This window comes from Pongo abelii, chromosome X (assembly GCF_028885655.2).
Source record: "Pongo abelii isolate AG06213 chromosome X, NHGRI_mPonAbe1-v2.0_pri, whole genome shotgun sequence".
NCBI classification, from domain to species: domain Eukaryota; kingdom Metazoa; phylum Chordata; class Mammalia; order Primates; family Hominidae; genus Pongo; species Pongo abelii.
In genome coordinates this window covers 134355401-134376400 of record NC_072008.2, presented here as the reverse complement: position 1 = coordinate 134376400, position 21000 = coordinate 134355401, and the positions used below count along the sequence as shown (strand labels likewise).

Sequence of the window (21000 nt, the reverse complement as noted above, 5' to 3'; positions counted from 1 at the left end):
CCTTACATGAGTGTCAAGATACTTTCGGAGGTTTGAAATAGTTAATAGCCCTGCTGGTGGCTTGGGGTGCATGTCACATTCAGCATTTTCAAGGCAAAATGCCCATATTCTGGTTCTGGAATCCTAATTATATCCCACATTGCATTTTGCCTCTTCTCCCCTTCAGGCCCATTTGCAAGCTCCTCGTCTGAGATTCATTTTTCATTTTCACATCTGCTGTCAATCACAGAAGGGAAACATTAAATTATTTCTTGGAAGCAAATGTTATAGGTTTTTCTGGTTAAGGAGAGTTAATTTACAAAAGTTTTAGTGAAATCCAGATTTTATTTGAACTTTCCATTCAGTAAGCAAATGTCTTCAAACAGACTGCAACTTGAGAATGAAAGACATATCCACCTTCCACAAATCAAGCACACTTAAAAGTAAACAAGTGGAAAATGAAGGCTGATTACTGATTTCGCCCTGTCAGTAATTGTCACTAATCTTTTGCTACTTGTATATGCTTTGTTCATATGATTCCCACATTCTTTGCTGCTATAAATATTTCATAAGATATTCAAAGCCAGTTCATAACCAAATAATAACAAATGTCAGTTGACACGTTAAAAAGATGCATAGAGATTTTAAACATAAATTCTACAGCAAAGCTTGATTAACATCTTATGGTCACTCTAAAGAAATAACATGTACAGTGAAATATGAGGCTGCAATTAGCATGGACACGCTAAGTAGCAGCCCATTCTCAATGGAGAAGAGATCAGAGGCTCTAGTTCTTTTCAGGCTTTCTGCATATTCTCCACTCTATTAAGAACCACATGGTTTTTGTTGCAAATATTATTTTAAAAAAGACCAAGCTTCATGCACTACAGAGATATAATTATTCTTCTTTGGGTAACCCGTTGTGTTCATAGTCACGGTCACAATCCATGATGAAATGCAACGGTTGGTCCTTGGTAATATTTTCAAGTTGCAAAGTCAGTTGAACTATTTTTTTTCTTCTGCTTTCCTTTTCTGTCCTTTGACCCACCCTCTCTAAGAATACTCACAGAGTCCCTTTGGATGTGTCCACTTCAAAATCTGTTTTTTATTTTACATATCCTCAGTTTAACCATATCCATCAGAACTCCATTTTCCTGGGTCTTGTCTCTGAATGACTGGGTGAAAATTTCCTGAGAAATTAATGGATGTCTAAATGTCAATGACTAACAGCAGTTTTATATGTTTACTTTCCTATTTGGCATGTGTGCATTTTGGCTTGGGCTTTCAGAGCCATAACTTAAAGTAATGATTACTGTGAAAATTCCTAATTCCATGTAGTATGAGGGACAAGGGGGAAACGTTTTTACTCAGGGAGGTTTTTCCTGACATTCTTCATGTCATATCCTCTAGATAATGCTTAATTAACCTACACATAGGACTGAACCAACACAGCAACAAATTCTTGAAGCACTCAAGAAGGTAAAATGTTCAAAGGAAAGTCTTGAGAGCTTACCTTTCTTGACACGATTTAATAGTACTTGTTGCCATGGTCCTTTTCATGATTTTCTTGCTTTACCTACAAAAGAGAGGTTGGTAAAATGATTTCTTTTTCCTGTGGGATACTACCATTTGCCAACTATTTACATTCTGATAGTCCTCATTTATTTAAATAACAAATTGCTTAGTTGTGTTGCAATTAATGGCTAAATAAATGGGAATCTAGCTTCTTTAATGTTTCATTCTTCCTCTTGAAATTCCCCAGGATTTATTCATTTATTCAGAAAAGCATTTTTGAAACATCTTCTGGTACGTGTTGGAAATTATGTGAAATCTAGACACAAAAAGATGACTAAGACATGATTGCTGGTTTTGAGGAGTTCAGTACAATGAGAGAGAATGTCAGGTGATAAATGCATGATGAAACAGAGTGTAGTAACAACTCTGATAGGAGGTATATAAGGCATTCTATGGAATCTCAGAGGCAGTAAGCTGAGCTTCTGGCAGCTGGCCTTCTGAGAAGAGGGAAGTGTAAAGTACTTTGAAAGGGCAAGTGATTAGAGGCGGGGAGGTATGGAAGAAAGAAAACAATCGGGTTTTGAAATGAGATAGACTTATGTAATTTCTTTGACTATTTAGTCTACTCGTCTGTACAATGGAGGTAATACATTTTACATGAAAGTTTTTAAAATGAGGATTACAAGTAATTGTCAAAGGAGTTATTAATTTAGAAGTATAATTCTTTTCAAAACATGCCTCAAAAGCAAGTTCTGAAGTTTTGTTTAGAGGAATCTTTCAAGGAATTACAGAAAGCTGTAGCCCCAGCTTTCTCCTCCCATTTTCTCATAAGATTATAATTATACTGAGGAACCAAAAATCTTACACTCTGAGTCTAGGGAAGGTAGGAGGAATGGAATGGTAGAGACAGAAGTGAGTGAAAAATATCTGAGATGAATAGAAGAGTGAGTATTAACCTGTTTAACAGTAGGGCAAATGAAAATACGTTAAACTTCACCTTCTTTCATAAGAAAAAAGCATGTTTTAAATTCTTACTCATTGAAGACCCAACTGTTTATTATGTATAGTATTTGTGAGCATTGTATTTTCATTTAGGAATGCTGTATAAGTACTCTCAGTGAGTACGTATTATTGTAGGAAAAGATTATCAACTAGAAAGCTATTTATATTAGAAACAACACACACCCACACAGATATACACATATACATGTATGTATGACCCTTTACTCAGTTTTCTGAGGGGATTGGTTCCAGGACTGCCTATGGATAACAAAAATCTGTCTATTCTCAAGTTCTGCAGAAGCTATGAATACAAAAAGTTAGCCCTCCATATACATTTGCATTAATACGCATTTGCATTCTGCAAATACTGTATTTGCAATCTGTGTTTGATTGTGGATGCTGAACCTGCTGACATAGAGAGCTGACTGTAGTTATTGAAAACAATTCACATATAAGTGGGCCCCCACAGTTCAATCACATGTGTTCAAGGATCAGCTTATGGTCTGTCTATGCTACTAGTTTGGTAACAGAAAAATAGGTTAGCCAAAAAAAAAAAAAAAAAATACTATGTTTATCTTAGGGACTGAGACAATTTTTAAAGATAAATTTTCAGAAATAGTAAGAACCATGTGCTCAGGATATCAGCAGAGTTCTGGGGGGAGGTGTGGGGCAAATTAAAGTAAGGGCTTTGTTCTTAGCAGAAGGTTTGACAGTTGGGAAATGATTTAGGTTCTGTCTATGTGTATACCTAATGGAGTAGGTAAAAGTTTCCAACAAATCACTTAGGTAGAATGCCTTCTAGAATTGCTTTGCCTTGAAGTTCTACCTGCCTACATATCTAGCCAGCTGCTTGGACCTTACTGCCCTTTGTAGATAATGCATTTTCTCTCCAGCAGTATGTGAGTTGATAGAGAGTTGATTAAGTAGCCTTCGACCTCTCCCTTCCTGTATGTCTGTGCTTCTCTGGGTCAAATAGATAGGAAAGAGAGAGGGGCAAGAAAACACTTACTTAATATTTTAGTCCATTTTGTACTGCTCTGACAAAGCTCTACCAACTGACTAATTTATAATGAATAGAAATTTATTTCACACATACCTGGCAGCTAGAAAGTTCAAATTTAAGTCCCTGCCATCTAGTAAAGAAGGCTTTCATGTTGTGTACACACATACTGGAAAGAGGAAGGGAGAGATAGAGATAAACGCAGACAGAGAGATAGAGACAGAGATATATATATATATACGTATATATATACACATATATATACATATATATACACATATATACGTATATATATATACGTATATTTATACACATATATATACATATATATACACATATATACGTATATATATATATATAGAGAGAGAGAGAGAGAGAGAGAATCATACTTGCCCTTTTATAACAAAACCACTCTTATGATAATGGCATATAATCATGAGGGAGTAGCCCTCCTGGCCTAATCACCTCTAAATAGTCTCACCTTTGTAATACCGTAGCAATGGCAATCCAATTTCAACATGAGTTTGGGAAGGGACAAATATTTAAATTTTATTTTGGAAGGCCACCCATAACCCTCGAAAACTTATGTCCTTCTCACGTACAAAACATGTTTATTCCATCTCAATAGCCCCCAAAATCTTAACTCATTTGATCACCAACTCATAAGTCCAAAGTCCAGTCTCATCTAAATCAGACATGGGCGAGACTCAAGACATGATTCACCTTGAGGCAAATTCCCTCCAGCCATGAGCCTGTGAAATAAAAACAAGTTATCTACTTGCAAAATACAATGGTGGGATGGGCATAGAATAGACATTCCCATGCTAAAAGGGAGAAATAGGCAAGAAAAACCGAGTAACTGTTCCCAAGTAAATCCCAAATCCAACAGGGAAAGCAAACTAAATCCTAAGGCTTAAGAATAATCGTCTTTGACTCCACATCCCACCATCCAGACACATGAGTGCAGGCTGGACCCTCAAAGCTCCAGGCAGCTCTGCCTACATGGCTTTGCAAGACACAGCCCATGCAGCAACTCTAACAAGTTGGAGTCTTGTGCCTACAGCTATCCCAGGCTGGTGTTGCATGCTGGTAGCTCTACAGTTCTGGAATTTCAAGGGTGGTCGCACCCACATTGGCTCCACTAGGCCTAGTAGGGACTCCTAGTCTTAGCTCTGCCTCCACAGTCCAACTGGACATTGCCCTCATAGGGACTCCATGGTGATTCTTCCCTTGCGACAAGTTTCTGTCTGGGGTCCCAGGCAGTCTGCAAAATCCATTGAAGGTTAGATACAGGAAGCCATGCTCTCAACGCTCTTGCATTCTGCATGCCTACAGAATTAGCACCATATGGACACTGTCAATATTTATAGCTTCTATTTTCCAGATTTGTGGGTCAAATGGCACCTGGGCCCACTTGGGCCATGCCTGGGGTGACTGAGGAGCACTGGACCAGAATGTGTGGCGCAGAAACTACAGGCACCCCTAGGCAGCAAGCTTCAAGGTTCTGAGTGTGCCCGAGGCCTCTCTTTTGACATATTTACTTCCCCTTGGCCTTGGCACTCTCGGTTTGTAATGGCAGGGGTGGCACTGGTAATCTCCAAAATACCCTTGGGATTATTCTACCATTGTCCTCATAAATAGCCTCTGGCTTCATTCTCTTCATAATAATCTTTCTATCAAACAGTTGCTTAGCCAATCACTTAGCTTCCTTTTTGGAAAATGTTCTTTTATTCTCTGCCACACATCCAGGCTGAGAACCTTTAAATCCCCAAGTTCGATGTCTCTTTTAATTATAAGTTCTGTCTTTAGATCACTTCTTTCTCCTCACCTCTTACTATGTGCAGTTACAAGAAGCCACATAGCAAGCACACTGAAGGCTTTGCTGCTTACATATTTCCTCTGCCAGATACCCTGGTTTATCATTTTGTCTGCCACTTTATAACAAGGGTAACCTTTACTCCAGTTTCGAATACCTTGTTATTCATTCCTGAGACCTCATTAAAATTGCCTTTGCCATACAAATTTCTACAGCATTCTTATCACAACCACTTAAGTAATTCCTAAGGAGTTTCAGACTTTCCCTACAGATCTACTCTTTTTCTAGCGCTCACCTGAATCGCTCTCAGCACTTTCTTCATGGCAATACAAGTTTTTTCCAGCATTCACTTCAAAACTGTTCTAGCCTCTATTACCCAGTTCCAAAGCCACTTACACATTTTTAGGTGTTTGTTATAGCAATACCGCATTTCTCTGGTGCCAATTTTAAGTCTGTGTCTCTTCTGTGTCGCTGTAACAGAATATCACAGACTGGGTAATCTATAATGAACAGATTTTTTTTTTCTCAGATTTCTGGGGGCTGGTTAGTCTAAGATCAAGGTGGTGGCAGCATCTGGTGAGAACATTTGGATGCACCTTCATATAGTATAAGGCAGAAGAGTGAGGGCAAGAGAGGGAGAGAGAGAGAGAGAGAGATGTGAGCCAAATGCACCCCTTTATAATCAATCCGCTTTCTTAAAAATGACATTAATTCATTCATGAAGGTGGAGCCCTCCTGGCCAAACAACTTATTTTTTTTTTATTATTGTACTTTAAGTTCTGGGGTACGTGTTCAGACCGTGCAGTTTTGTTAAATAGATATACACGTGCCATGGTGGTTTGCAGCACCCATCAACCCATCACCTACATTAGGTATTTCTCCTAATGCTATGCCTCCCCTAGCCTCCATCCTCTGACAGGCCCTGTTGTGTGATGTTCCCCTCCCTGTGTCCATGTGTTGTCATATTTCAACTCCCACTTATGAGTGAGAACATGCAGTGTTTGGTTTTCTGTTCTTGTGTTAGTTTGCTGAGAATGATGGTTTCCAGCTTCATCCATGTCCCTGTAAAGGACATGAACTCATCTTTTTTATGGCTGCATAGTATTCCATGGTGTATATGTGCCACATTTTTTTTTAACCAGTCTATCATTGATGAACATTGGCGTTTTGGTTCCAAGTCTTTGCTATTGTGAATAGTGCCACAATAAACATGTGTTCATGTGTCTTTACAGTAAAATGATTTATAATCCTTTGGGTATATACCCAGTAATGGTATTGCTGGGTCAAATGGTATTTCTAGTTCTAGATCCTTGAGGAATTGCCACACTGTCTTCCACAATGGTTGAACTAATTTACACTCCCACCAACAGTGTAAAAGCGTTCCTATTTCTCCACATCCTCTCCAGCATCTGTTGTTTCCTGACTTTTTAATGATCACCATTCTAACTGGCGTGAGATGATATCTCATTGTGGTTTTTATTTGCATTTCTTTAATGACCAGTGATGATGAGCTTTTTTCATATGCTTGTTGGCTGCATAAATGTCTTCTTTTGAGAAATGTCTGTTCATATCCTTTGATGGGGTTGTTTGTTTTTTTCTTGTAAATTTGTTTAAGTTCTTTTTAGATTCTGGATATTAGCCCTTTGTCAGATGGATAGATTGCAAAAATTTTCTCCCATTCTGTAGGTTGCCTGTTCACTCTGATGATAGTTTATCTGGCTGTGCAGAAGCTCTTTAGTTTAATTAGATCCCACTTGTCAATTTTGGCTTTTGTTGCCATTGCTTTTGGTGTTTTAGTCATGAAGTCTTTGCCCATGCCTATGTCCTGAATGGTAATGCCTAGGTTTTCTTCTAGGGTTTTTACAGTTTTAGGTCTTACATTTGAATCTTTAATCCATCTTGAGTTAATTTTTGTATAAGGTGTAAGAAGTGGTCCAATTTCAGTTTTCTGCATATGGCTAGCCAGTTTTCCCAACACCATTTATTAAATAGAAATCCTTTCCCCATGGCTTGTTTGTGTCAGGTTTGTCCAAGATCAGATGGTTGTAGATGTGTGGCATATTTCTGAGGCCTCTGTTCTGTTCCATTGGTCTATATATCTGTTTTGGTACCAGTACCATGCTGTTTCAGTTACTGTAGCCTTGTAGTAAAGTTTGAAGTCAGGTAGCGTGATGCCTCCCACTTTGTTCTTTTTGGTTAGGATTGTCTCGGCTATGTGGGCTCCTTTGGTTCCATATGAAGTTTAAAGTAGTTTTTTCCAAATCTGTGAAGAAAGTCAATGCTAGCTCGATGGGGATAGCATTGAATCTATAAATTCCTTTGGGTAGTATGGCCGTTTTCATGATATTGGTTCTTCCTATCCCTGAGTATGGAATGTTTTTCCATTTGTTTGTGTCCTCTCTTATTTCCTTGAGCAGAATACAGGATCCGGTTTTTTAAAAAGATCAACAAAATAGGTAGACTGCTAGCCAGACTAATAAAGGAGAAAGGAGAGAAGAATCAAATAGATGCAATAAAAAATGATAAAGGGGATATCACCACTGATTGTACAGAAATACAAACTACTATAAGAGAATACTATAAACACCTCTACGCAAATACACTAGAAAATCTAGAAGAAATTGATAAATCCCTGGAAACATACACCCTCCAAAGTCTAAACCAGGAAGAAGTTGAATCCCTGAATAGACCAATAACAAATTCTGAAATTGAGGCGGTAGTTAATAGCCTACCAACCAAACAAAGTCCAGGACCAGACGGATTCACAGCCAAATTCTACCAGAGGTACAAAGAGGAGCTGGTACCATTCCTTCTGAAACTCTTCCAAACAATAGAAAAAGAGGGAATCCTCCCTAATTCATTTTATGAGGCCATCATCATCCTGATACCAAAGCCTGGCAGAGACACAACAATGCAAAAAGAAATTTCAGACCAATATCCATGATGAACATTGATGTGAAAATCCTCAATAAAATACTGGCAAACCATATCCAGCAGCATATCAAAAAGCTTATCCACCACGATCAAGTTGGCTTTATCCCTGGGATGCAAGGCTGCTTAAACCTATGCAAATCAATAAAGGTAATCCATCACATAAACAGAACCAATGACAAAAACCACATAATTATCTCAATAGATGCAGAAAAGGCCTTTGACAAAATTCAAGCCCTCTTCAAGCTAAAAACTCTCAATAGCTCGAGGACGCCATGCCGGGCCAGTGTTAGCCTCCAGCCCTGGTTGTGGAAGGCGACAGAAGTCATGGCGATGTTTGAGCAGATGAGAGCCAACATGGGCAAGTTGCTCAAGGGTATCGACAGGTACAACCCTGAGAACCTGGCCACCCTGGAGCGCTATGTAGAGACGCAGGCCAAGGAAAACGCCTATGATCTGGAAGCCAACCTGGCTGTCCTGAAGCTGTACCAGTTCAACCCAGCCTTCTTTCAGACCACGGTCACCGCCCAGATCCTGCTGAAGGCCCTCACCAACCTGCCGCACACAGACTTCACCCTGTGCAAGTGCATGATCCACCAGGCACATCAAGAAGAACGGCCAATCCGACAGATTTTGTACCTTGGGGACCTGCTGGAGACCTGTCACTTCCAGGCCTTCTGGCAAGCCCTGGATGAAAACATGGACCTCTTGGAAGGTATAACTGGCTTTGAAGACTCTGTCCGAAAGTTTATCTGCCATGTTGTGGGTATCACTTACCAGCACATCGACTGCTGGCTGCTGGCCGAGATGCTCGGGGATCTGTCGGACAGCCAGCTAAAGGTGTGGATGAGCAAATACGGCTGGAGTGCCGACGAGTCGGGGCAGATCTTCATCTGTAGCCAAGAAGAGAGCATTAAACCCAAGAACATTGTGGAGAAGATTGACTTTGACAGTGTGTCCAGCATCATGGCCTCCTCCCAGTAACTTCAGGTGTTTAATAAACCTGTTTATAAAAACACGTGTTGACTCAGACAAAAAAAAAAAAAAAAACTCTCAATAAACTAGATATTGATGGAACGTATCTAAAAATAATAAGAGCTATTTGTGACAAACCCACAGCCAATATCATACTGAATGGGCAAAAACTGGAAGCACTCCCTTCGAAAACCGGCACAAGACAAGGATGTTTCACTCTCCCTGGTCAGAACTTCCAATACTGTATTCAATATAGTGTTGGAAGTTCTGGCCAGGGCAATCAGGCAAGAGAAAGAAATAAAGGGTATTCAAATAGGAAAAAAGGAAGTCAAATTGTCTCTGTTTGCAGAAGACATGATTGTATATTTAGAAAACCCCACCGTCTCATCCCCAAATCTCCTTAAGCTGGTAAGCAACTTCAGCAAAGTCTCAGGATACAAAATCAATGTACAAAAATCACAAGCATTCTTATACACCAATAACAGACAAATAGAGAGCAAATAACGAGTGAACTCCCATTCACAATTGCTACCAAGAGAATAAAATACCTAGGAATACAACTTGTAAGGGATGTGAAGGACCTCTTCAAGGAGAACTACAAACAACTGCTTAAGATTCTCACTTCTTAATACTGATACAATGGCAATTAAATTTTGACATGACCTACAGGGTAATTGAGGAAGAATCATGATGCTTCCAAGGACTTTTGGGCATTGTCAGTTAAACAACAAATTGTGGTTGAATTTGTAGTTTTTAACCCATTGATAATATAGAGACCTCCAAAATGTCAATCATAATAAAACAGCAACAACACCAAGAATTCAAACACTTTTGCAGAGTCAACATGTACCCATCTCTGACACTGGAATAAGAACTCAAATTCACCCTCCTGAAAGTGGAGTGAGGGAGCTCTATTTGAAGAAATACTTGAATTCTTATCTTTCCAGAGCCACTGAAAAGTTCCTGACAACATAGCTCAAAATACAGTTTCAGAGCAGTGATTTCACACTGGAATCAAGGGTTTGAAAGGATCTTAAGGTTTACGAGCCCAAACCCTGCTCAAGTTGAGTCTTGAGATCAACCTTTTTTCCCTTTATCAAAGGGGGTACAAATCTAGTTTTTAACACAGTCTGCCATTTCTATGTCAGCTGAATATTGTGATGTTCATAATTCATTATTTATGTCAGAACAGACAGTGTGATATTATGTATATTTTGTTCAGGTTAAACTTCAATTTTAGGAGCAGTTGGTTGTTGAGATTAAACAGATTATTAATGATTATTGATATTATGGCAGGGATAATCTACATTTCAGAGATTGGTAACTAGCTTCTTTCAGAAAGACCAGACTGCAGAGCCAGGTTTTTCAAGTACTTCTGTTATTCTATTTCTATCAACATCTGAGGCTTTTGATGATTAGCATACAAAATGTCAGAAAATAGGCTTTTATTGTTGAAATTTGTTACTTGTTAATTAGTATGCTGTATTGTTAGAAAGGGGCTCTTTCTAGAGAAATGAAAGGCATTGAAGATACAAATATGAGTATCAGCTAAAGCATTTTAGAGTCTCTCTCCCAACTTGATGAAAAGGTTTTAGAATGTAGTGAGGGATTACTGTCAAGTTGATCTCAGTTTGAACAGCCGTTTTTCGTGGACTTGGAAGATTTCTAGTGGACTTAGAAGATTTCTAGTTGCCTGAGGTCAACTATAAAGACAATAATATTATGCTTCTAGAGTAGTATTGTGTCTTCCTTTAGTTTCCTTTCATGCAATGTAGTGGTAGAAGCAACTAATAGGGCAAAGAGCTAAGACTTTATTGAGCTTAGAGAACAGATTTGTGATTGATTTAGTGCCTGTTTGATAGGGAGTGTTTAATTCATGTATATGTGGCAGAATTTGGTCTGAGACTTACTCTCATTATAACCTGACAGTGAGATTGAAGAAAAGTAGATAAACCTGGCTCACATCAAGCTTCCTTAATGGCAACTCTTGTCTACTAAACAGAACCTAAGAGTTGTGCATGATCGAATTGGTTTAGGTCACTTTGCAACAGAATTTCCCTATAACTGTACTGATTAATAACTGTGAAGTGAAAGTTTCACACAGAAAGGAGAGATGAGCCCGAGGAAGGTGTTTTATTTCTGACTTCAGTCTCCTTGTTGGCATTTGTTGAGTTAATGCCTTTAGGGCTGGCCTATCAGAGGAAGATCAAAGTTTGGGTTTTTATGGGAAATGAACAATATTTTCTGCCTTTCCCTGTGTATACTTAATTAAAGCCCTTTGAGAAAGAGGAGTGTAAGGATTAGATAGAGGAGGTTTTTGTTGTTGTTTTTTGTTCAAAAATATGCTATATATCACAGATTTATGCTTTTTTGTTCTCTTTCTGCTTTACAACAGGAAGACCACAAATAAAAAGTTAGAAAAGCAGTGATATATTTTTAGTTTCTAGGAGAAAAGTGTGTGTAGTAGAGGGAGACTGAAAAACAACAAAAAAAGCCTGAGGTATGAGAAATATCCTCTACATAGACCTATTGCAGGACCATTTTATGGGCTTCTGAAATATTGGCAAATGGCTTCTCAGAAAAGCTAATAGTCTCATTTGACTCCATCCCCTTGGAATTATTTGAGTCCATTTAAAAAAAACAATTCTAAGTAATAAGAACGGGACAATGGGACTTCTAGACCAAGTTAGTCTGGAGCATACCCAGACCAACTTCAGAGAGAAAATGAAGGGATGTAGAGGCAGGTTTCCAGATAATGTTAACAAAAACCTTATAGATCCTAGAGATCCTGGTCAATTCAATAAAAAGCAATTTAAAAATATATAAATCCTGTAGGCTTGTTCATTTCTGTCTCTGAATAATGACAAATTATCCCCTGAAAGTTGAGATTTAGACTAAACCTCTCTATGAATATTGCCTGGTTAGCACTGACCTATTGCTGCCTCCACTCTTTATTCCCTACAACAACCATCTTCACTTCTTTGTTTTTGAAACTCCTAAGCCCTTGTATTTGCATTTCCTTTCAGCGGCATTAGTTTCCATTTGTTAAAATTCCTCGAGCTTTTCAAATATTGTTGATTTTTCTTTCCAGATTAGTCTATAAACTATCAGCTTTAAGTACTCTGTTGTTTCTGTTTTATTATCAAAGGCTCTAGAACAAGGGTCTAATTTTATTGCTTTGGAATAAAATGTCAGAATGTTAGTTAATATTACTTATGTAGCCTGTTATAGGTTATTTTAATTAGGAACAGAATGGAGATTTAAAACTAGTCAGTGATTTAGAATTGTAGTTCTTCAATCTCCAAGAGTCTTTTGTGTTAACCTACCCCAGGTGCAGGTTAAAATTAGGTGAATGAGGATAGAGAAAGAGAGAGAGAAAAGAACACAGTACTGCCTTGCTTAGCATGGGTGAGAGAAGGAGACTCTTGTGTAGAACATTTCTGGACAACTATTGGAAGGATAGGAAGATAGTGAAGACTATGCTTTTTATATAAGGGTAGTCTATGGAACTCTTCCATTTTGGAATTGATAGTTCAAGGTGTTATCAATTGTCCCATTTGGAATTAATAATTCAAAGGCATTATCAATTGTTCCATTCAAAAATCTCCAACTTTAATGAGGATCCTATCATTCCCATTTACCCTTAAAGGCCTCCCAACCCATGTTCTGTGTAGTCTGGTAGTCTAGTTCTCCAGAATTTACGAAGTGTGGCTCTTATTTGATAGTTCGAATAACTTTTCAGTGAGCATTATTTCCATACACCTTTCACCTTATGCTTCAGCTTCATAATACTGATAAATTTAATGTATTTTCCTTCCATATTGGCTATTTACAGAGATAGACATGTCTTTACTTCAATAAATTCACCTTTTCTAATTTTCACACATGATCATCCTCATTCATAGACAATATTTTAATAACATTCATAAATCCAAGTTGGGGACATTATATGGTACCATGGGTGGAGGGCATTATGTTTTATTTTTGATGACAGAAGAGCTACTTGCCCCTACCATAATGCAAACTGATTGATTATAGGAGACTCCTATAGGCTTTAAAGTAAGCCGACTTTGAGCTGTAGTAATCGAGCATTGCTTCCTACGATAGAGCAAGGAAAATGGCAATTGGCTTCATGAGCAAGTCCTTGTCATCTCATTAAAAGACTTGAACTGTTTGTTGGTTAAATTGTTAGGTCACAAATTAGAATCTTGATCTTGTGGTATGGACAAAATATTCAGTCATCTGGAAATAGACTTTATAGTCAAGCCACTTTATTAAGAACATTTCTGACACTACTAGCATGATTCCTAAAAAGGAGAGAAAATACCACACAAAGGAAATTTCTATTGTCTACTTGGGGAGCATGGATGTTGCATGCAAAACAACTGAATATTTGAGCATGTCATTTATAGGACATGTAAATATATGTAGTTTTAATGCCATTAGTATTATACATACTTATTGCACAACTGTTTTGTGCTTACTTTAACTACATGTTTCTCCCTGGTTTATTATTACATTTATCATTTATACATAGATAACAGCCTGTGTTTGCAGAATATCAGTTTGTTTGCTTTTCATACTGCATTGTGGCACAATGTCTTATGAGATAAACAGTTAAAATTTCTTAATTTGGATTATAGCATTTGCAACCATTTAAACTAATATTGTGTGGTAACATACTTTCTCTTTATATTTGGAGAAATAAAAGGGTTTCTGAGCAAACGAATATAGAACCAAAGATTAGAATGGCACTGTTTACATTGCTTAGTAAAACAAGTTTCTTTGAAAAAATTTTAAAATACTTATTTGAAATCAAAACTTGGAGTGCTTCTTATTATGAATTTTTATCTGTACTTTGAAGCAGGTTTCCTAGGAATCAACTGTACAATACTCCTTTAGGGTCATTTATATTAGCATGCCTACTTGAGATAACATAACTGCATTTCTTTACAAACATTTTGTCAGTTCAAACTGACTGATATGGTTTGGCTGTGTCCCCTCCCAAATCTCATCTTGCATTGTAGTTTCCATAATCCCCTTGTCCTGGGAGGAAGCCAGTGGGAGGTAACTGAATCATGGGAGCGGTTATCCCCGTGCTACTGTTCTCATGATAGAGTGAGTTCTCACGACATCTATGGTTTTATAAGGGGCTTTTTCTCCTTTTGCTCTGCACTTTTTGCTGCTACCATGTGAGGAAGGACATGTTTGCTTCCCCGTCCACTGTGATTATAAATTTCCTGAGGCCTCTCCAGGCATGCTGAACTCTGAGTCAATTAAAACTCTTTCCTTTGTAAATTACCCAGTCTTGGTTATGTCTTTATTACCAGCATGAGAGCAGACTAATACATTGACCATTCAAATTTATTTCACTATAGTAAGCTACATTAGAAAAAATACTTGATGAAGACTCAGGTAACCTAGATTCTACTCATAGCTGTGACCATAGCCAACTATATGACCTTAAACAAGTCACATAATTTCATTAGTCCTTGGTTTTCTAATTTGAAAAATGAGAAATGTGTCTTCTTACTCCAAAATGTAATGATTCTTTGCAGTTTCCTAAATTAGTCAGGATTTATGTGTATATCATATTTCAGAAATAGCAAATCTATTAATATATTAGATGTGAAAATCATGGATTTCTTAACAAAACCCTTCTCAGAGAACTTGCTTCACCCATAATTCCTAATTAGAAGTTATCAATATGATTCCAAACTCTGGCCTTTGGCTGATTGGATTAGAGATGAATACCTGGACAAAGGTGGACCTGTTAGATAATGAGTGTTTTCTCATTTTTTCTTATTTGGAATGAGGTACTGAGTGAGTAGGACAATTAAGCAAAGGGCATTTGAAGAAAAAGACCAAATGAAATTTTGACTGGCAAATTTCCAGTCAAATTTGGAATCTGACAGCTCCAAAAAAGTCTAAGCCATAGTAAGACTGAAAGTATGGAGGATCAGAGATCCATGAGTGAAAACATAGGTCTATAATGAGAAATTGGAGAATAAAGTATATACACAGATAGAAACAAAGACAAGGTAACTTATGACCCACAAGAGACAGGAAAAATGTTTTCAGTTCCTGACTTCAGTTTCAGTCCCAGCATAGCCAATTAGTATTTTGAGCTCAGTCCTTGGATGTCTACAAGATTGTCTGTTATGTCCATACAATAAACCTGTCTTCACTTATTCTATCATTGGAATTCTGATATATCATTAAGAAGATTATATACTTAATCGCTAACTCATTTTTATTTAAAGTTATACATCAGTATTGTATTAGGTGCTATGGAGGAAGCAAAATTGGAAATAAAGCTCAAGACATGGTCTTTTTGATTAAAATCTTAAAAATTGTTTTGGGGTGAAAAACCTAAAACACTTAAAAAAGAGTGAGTGCTATTTACCAGTATTTAGTTTATTTTAAATATCTTAAATAAAAATATGTAGCACATATAAACTATAGTAATACTATGTGTATGTTTCAGTCATTATAACTGATATGTGCTTATAATTGTTATACTGTGAATAAAAATAATTTATACAAATATATGTACATGATATTTGTTGTAAATTTGTCTGTGTTGCTTGGAGGATGCATAAATATTCACTGAGATCAGTGCTTGGGGAAAAATCATGCATTGTTCTTTCAATACTAACACTTCTATTTCATGTAGAAATCAAGAAGTTAGGCCGGGTGCAGTGGCTCACGCCTGTAATCCCAGCACTTTGGGAGGCCGAGGCAGACGGATCACGGTTCAGGAGATCGAGACCATCCTGGCCAACATGGTAAAACCCCGTTTCTACTAAAAATACAAAAATTAACTGGGTGTGTTGGCATGTGCCTGTAATTCCAGCTATTCAGGAGGCTGAGGCAGGAGAATCGCTTGAACCAGAGAGTCGGAGGTTGCAGTGAGCTGAGATTGTACCACTGCACTCCAGCCTGGTGACAGAGCAAGACTCCGTCTCAAAAAAAAAAAAAAAAAAGAAATCAAGAAGTTAAAGTGTTTCTCATGATTCACACAGAATATGATATGAATAGGGAAACTTGAATTGACCCTTATATTTCTATGACAAGTTTTTTCATTTATTATCTTTTCTCAACTAATTATGTGAAGTCTGTATTGTTGGTTGTTTGTGGCCACGGAAGTCTCTATACAGTTTGCTTAGTGGTCAGATAATGATTAGACAGAGGTTTCCTTAAGTGCCTGGTACCAATATGTCTGCCATTCTTTGCCAACGGGGTGTGTGTGTGTGTCTGTGTGTGTGTGTTGGAGCATGCTTTTTATACTCAGCTGGTCAGTTTACAATTCTGCCTTACCCTTCATTTCCTGTTAGTTCAGAGACTAAAGGTAAGCCTGAAGTGAGAGTTTAGGTCTTTCTTGGGCATGTGCACAACTTTACACATGTAAACAGCCCTAGTCATGTGTGCAGCCTTCTAGATTCCCAGGAATATGTCAGAGACTTTCAAACCCCATGCACATCTCATTCTCTGGCTTCTCCTTTGAAGTTTTTGGTTAGCCTAGTGTTTGCACCATCTCTTATCCACTGCCTCAGCTGAGATGTTCAACAACTGTATCTGATGATTTTTTTCCAACAGAAATCCCCAGAAAAAAAATTATGTTTGCACTGAGCAAGCTTCAAATCTGGTCACATAAGGAAAGTCTCATAAATGGTGTCCTCCAAGTAACCCCCAAAAGTAATTATGCTTTTCTGGTAATTTGTCTTTTAAGGAGCTCCTAACCTATTCTATCGTCTCTACATGTTGCCAAATTTCTGGTTTTCACCATAATGAGGGATTTTTTTCTTAGAGCTAGTATGGAGTTTGGTAGGAGGTTATAGGATAAGGCAATTTAAAGAACAGCAAATTAAGCTTGCTGTTCTTATTGAGATTCAGCTATTTTTCTTGAATAAACACCACCTAAATTGCTGCAAGGATCTGGTTAATTTACAGAGTTCTGAAATTACTGGTTATGCCACCTTTTTTTTTTTTTTTTGCAAGTGTTCTCATTGCTTTTGCAAGGGACAGAATTTTCAGAGCTCCATACTGTACCATTTTCACTGACATTACCTCCCCTCCTTTGTCTTTCCTTCTATTTTCTCTCACTACAGACAGCCTTTCTCTGCTTCAGCTTGCATGTAAACAATCTTATCAACCCCACATTGATAAGTTTATTGTACCTCAGTTCAAGTGACAAGTCTGAGTGAAAATGAAACCTCACAACTCCCATTCCAAATTCTAGAGAGAGAGGTAATCTGATTGGTGCAATTTTTGTGCAATATTCAACCTTGTCCAATTAAATATGGCCAGGATGACAGTGTCATGTAACATTAACATGGAATAGAGGAGCATTGCTCTTAGAATAAGACCGTGTTTGGGCTTGTTAGGAGCGTGAAATGGTATCTATTACATGATAATATCCCTAGATCTAGCAAAGAATAGAGTCAATATACTGTAAAATTATGAGTAAATGAAGCACAAAGGAAAATATTAGGAAATTTTAGTTACCACAAACTTGTGTGGAAAAAACAGAAACTATAAAAGGGGAAAGTCTCTTTTATTATTACTATCCAGAGGTGACTTATTAACATGTTGATATACACTCAGCCATCTCTATCTATGGGTTCAGCATCCATGGATTCAACCAACCAAGGATTGAAAATTTAGAAAAATAAACAAAAAAACTATACAACAATAAAATAATACAAATTTAAAACAATATAGTATAACAACTATTTACGTAGCATTTACATTGTTTTAAGTATTATAATTAACCTAGAGATGATTTAAAGTGTACAGGCGAATGTGTGTAGGTTATACACAAATACTGTATCATTTATTTAAGGAACGTGAGCATCCATGAATTTTGATTTCCATGGGGGTCCTGGCACCAATTCCCCTCTAAAATAGAGGGGCAACTGTATATCTTTCTAGCCATGTACAAATATGTTCTGAGAAATTTCTCATATCATTAAATAACCTTCTAAAATTTGAAAATTTAAGGATTAACAGTATTCTCTCTCTAATTCCAAGGTTCTCTAGGCCTCAATAGTCATAGGTAGTAATGGTTTCACCTTAACCATTATAAATCAAATTTTATGAGTTTTTTTTTACATGCATAATGTAGGACTTCAAATATCCACAACGTATTTTCAATTTTTACAGGAATTGTGTTAGTCATGATTATTAACATTATTCTACATAAATCATTGTGTATATATTTATACATTAAGAGTTAATTCACAGAAATTTTTTTTACTGCTTGATCAGAGTATGAATATGTTCGATACTATTGTAACTTGCCTAATTGCCCCTTAGACTTTATTTTTAACAGCTTTCTTGTAATGGGATTTTCTAAAATCTGATATAAGAAGCTTCTCCATGTGTCTAAAATCTTTCTTGGACCAACTTCAGTAAGCTATCTTTCTGAATGTTGTACGATGTTTCTTGAAGAATCTACATTTATTGCGACAAATTGTATAGGCCATTCCATCCCAACCCTGTGAGGTGAAAAAATCATCTATTGGGTACAATGTTCACTCTTTGGGTAATGGGTACACTGGAAGCCCAATTCCCACCAGTATGCATTATATCCATGTAACAAACATGCACACTTACCCCCTCAATCTAAAATAAAAATGTTTACAAATAATAATATTTCAATTGTTACATAATAATTTGCCACATCAATTTACTGTATAATACCAACATTTTTGTTTTATTTTTAATAATGATTTTATATTCTGTCTAAAGAAATTTTGCATCCATGAATGAAGATACTCTTTGTGGTATTATAGCTACTGAAGGAATGTTATTGAAGTCCCCGAAAGTGTAAAGATGGCTATTTACTACTTCTCAATGGGTATCTTCTCTGGGTGTAAGCTCCTGTTTTAATCTTCAGTTTTCAAGGCAATGTTCATTCAATTTATGCTGCTGCACATTCAGAAAGTCAATTTATCAAGAATCTCTGATCTTGGACAATAATTATGGTACGCTCCCTAGAGTTAATGTCTTTCATTTGACTGCTTGTTTAAACTGTCAAGTCTGTGTTTTTTCTTTCTTAGATCTTCTTGTTTTATTTTGTAAGTGTAAAACTGCAAGAGATTAAAGAGCCAGTATGCATAGTAACATCAATAAGTGCAAATTTTGAAGTGAAGATGTACAGGTTTTGTTTGAAAGACTGAACTTTACCAGATTAAATTGAAATACAGTTTGTTTCAATATGGCTGAGAAGAAATAAACAGTCTCAAGCTGGGTAGTTCATTGGTGGGAACATTATGCCAAATACTACTAATTTTAGCAATAGTTTTCATTCAATTTCTTCAAGCTCTAATTACTTAAGTGTAAATAGAAATCATTCTAGTCTCCAGAGTTTCAAAGAAATATCGTATTCCCTATCCTTAAGATGGCCCCTTTTTTCCAATCTACAGATTTAAACAGATGAGTCTAACAGGTGATCCTTTATATAAATTGAAACATCAGCTATGTTAATATAGTTATTAGATTAAGTAGTATACATACTTAATCTACTTGCATTTCCCCAAATCTTTCCAGCCTCTGAACAAAAGGAGCAATGATATTCAAATTTCATTCACTCTTGCTTTCCTTTATGTCAGTTTCTTACATGGACTTCTTTGAGTGAGGAAATACACGTTTAGGTGTTATTGTTGTTTCAACAGACTTCCTAATCTCCTGTTGCGTCCTAGTGCCATTCAGTTGGGTACTTATATAGTAGCACAACTGAGGCACTGAAAGTGCCACAATATGCTGTAAAAAAAACTATCCTTCTTTTTACATTAACTTCTACTTTGTAACAGAATAATGTGAAAACTAACATCACATAATCCTCAGTGGAGGAGATATGTTCTCTTTCTCCAGAATCAACTGGAGGCAGTGAGTGACTTGGATACACTACATATCTCCTCAAGTGGACCGTTAAAAGTTTTAAACTGGGTCAGGGAAAGGAGTTTACAAGTTCATTTTGGCGAGATCAGAGGCAGGCAGAGAGTTAGGAGCCTCCTACAATGGCCCAGGTTAGGGATTACGGTGCCTGAACTGGGATGTCAATAGTGAACATGGAGAAAAGTAGATGGATTTGAGACATGTAAAAGAGTTGGAAGCAAAACATCTGGTGTGTGTGTATGTGTGTGTGTGTGTGTGTCTGGTGTGCCTTGTACCAAGTGATGTGCTTGCCACTGAAAACATGCAGGCTAGCCAAACATGGCTTCACTTTAGTTCCTTTCTAGACACAGGAGTTGATTCAATGCCTGCCCTGACATCTCCTTAATAGTGTCTATTTATCCCTGAGCATTTCTCAGAGAACTGTGTTTCACACCATTCCCCACCCCACCACTCACTTGTTCTCTATTTCTTTTCTCTTAGGCTAGACAAAGGCAGAAAAATGTCCCATTTGTGGCCAAAATAGTAGCAGTAATATAGCCACTCTTCTTTTTTGCTTTGAGTGAAAGCCCAAGGAAGGCTTCATTTTTCTCATGGAATCTGAAAGTCTGAAAATGAGATATGAGCTGTTATTGTATTCTGAGACCCACTACTTTCCCAGCGCAAAAAGGCCTTATATGCAGTCAGTAATGATATATTATAGATAGAGGTCAGTCAGAGATAAGGCCATCCCTCTACTTATGTCATTTCTTTGCTCACACATATAAGCATATGTTGTTAGATGCAGCCAGGCCACTTATTGAATGCTTTACTGTTTAGAAATTTCTTTCACCAGATACCCTAAGTCATCACTCTTAAGTTCAAGTTCCTCAGATCTCTAGGA

The 21000-nt window shown here is 37.2% G+C and overlaps 1 protein-coding gene and 1 long non-coding RNA gene across 2 annotated transcripts in view; both read left to right on the top strand.

Moving 5' to 3' along the window:
* Positions 1-21000, top strand: part of LOC129053040 (uncharacterized) — a 620941-nt gene that overhangs the window by 490291 nt on the left and 109650 nt on the right. The window lies entirely within an intron of this gene.
* Positions 8241-9244, top strand: LOC112130818 (eukaryotic translation initiation factor 3 subunit K-like). Its single transcript, XM_054545050.1, has one exon. The coding sequence runs from the start codon at positions 8253-8255 to the stop codon at positions 9225-9227; it is 975 nt and encodes a 324-aa protein (XP_054401025.1). The 5' UTR covers positions 8241-8252; the 3' UTR covers positions 9228-9244.

Bases quoted from the DNA above. Each gene is read 5' to 3' on its own strand.
- LOC112130818 (XM_054545050.1), top strand. From the start codon at position 8,253: ATGATGAACATTGATGTGAAAATCCTCAATAAAATACTGGCAAACCAT.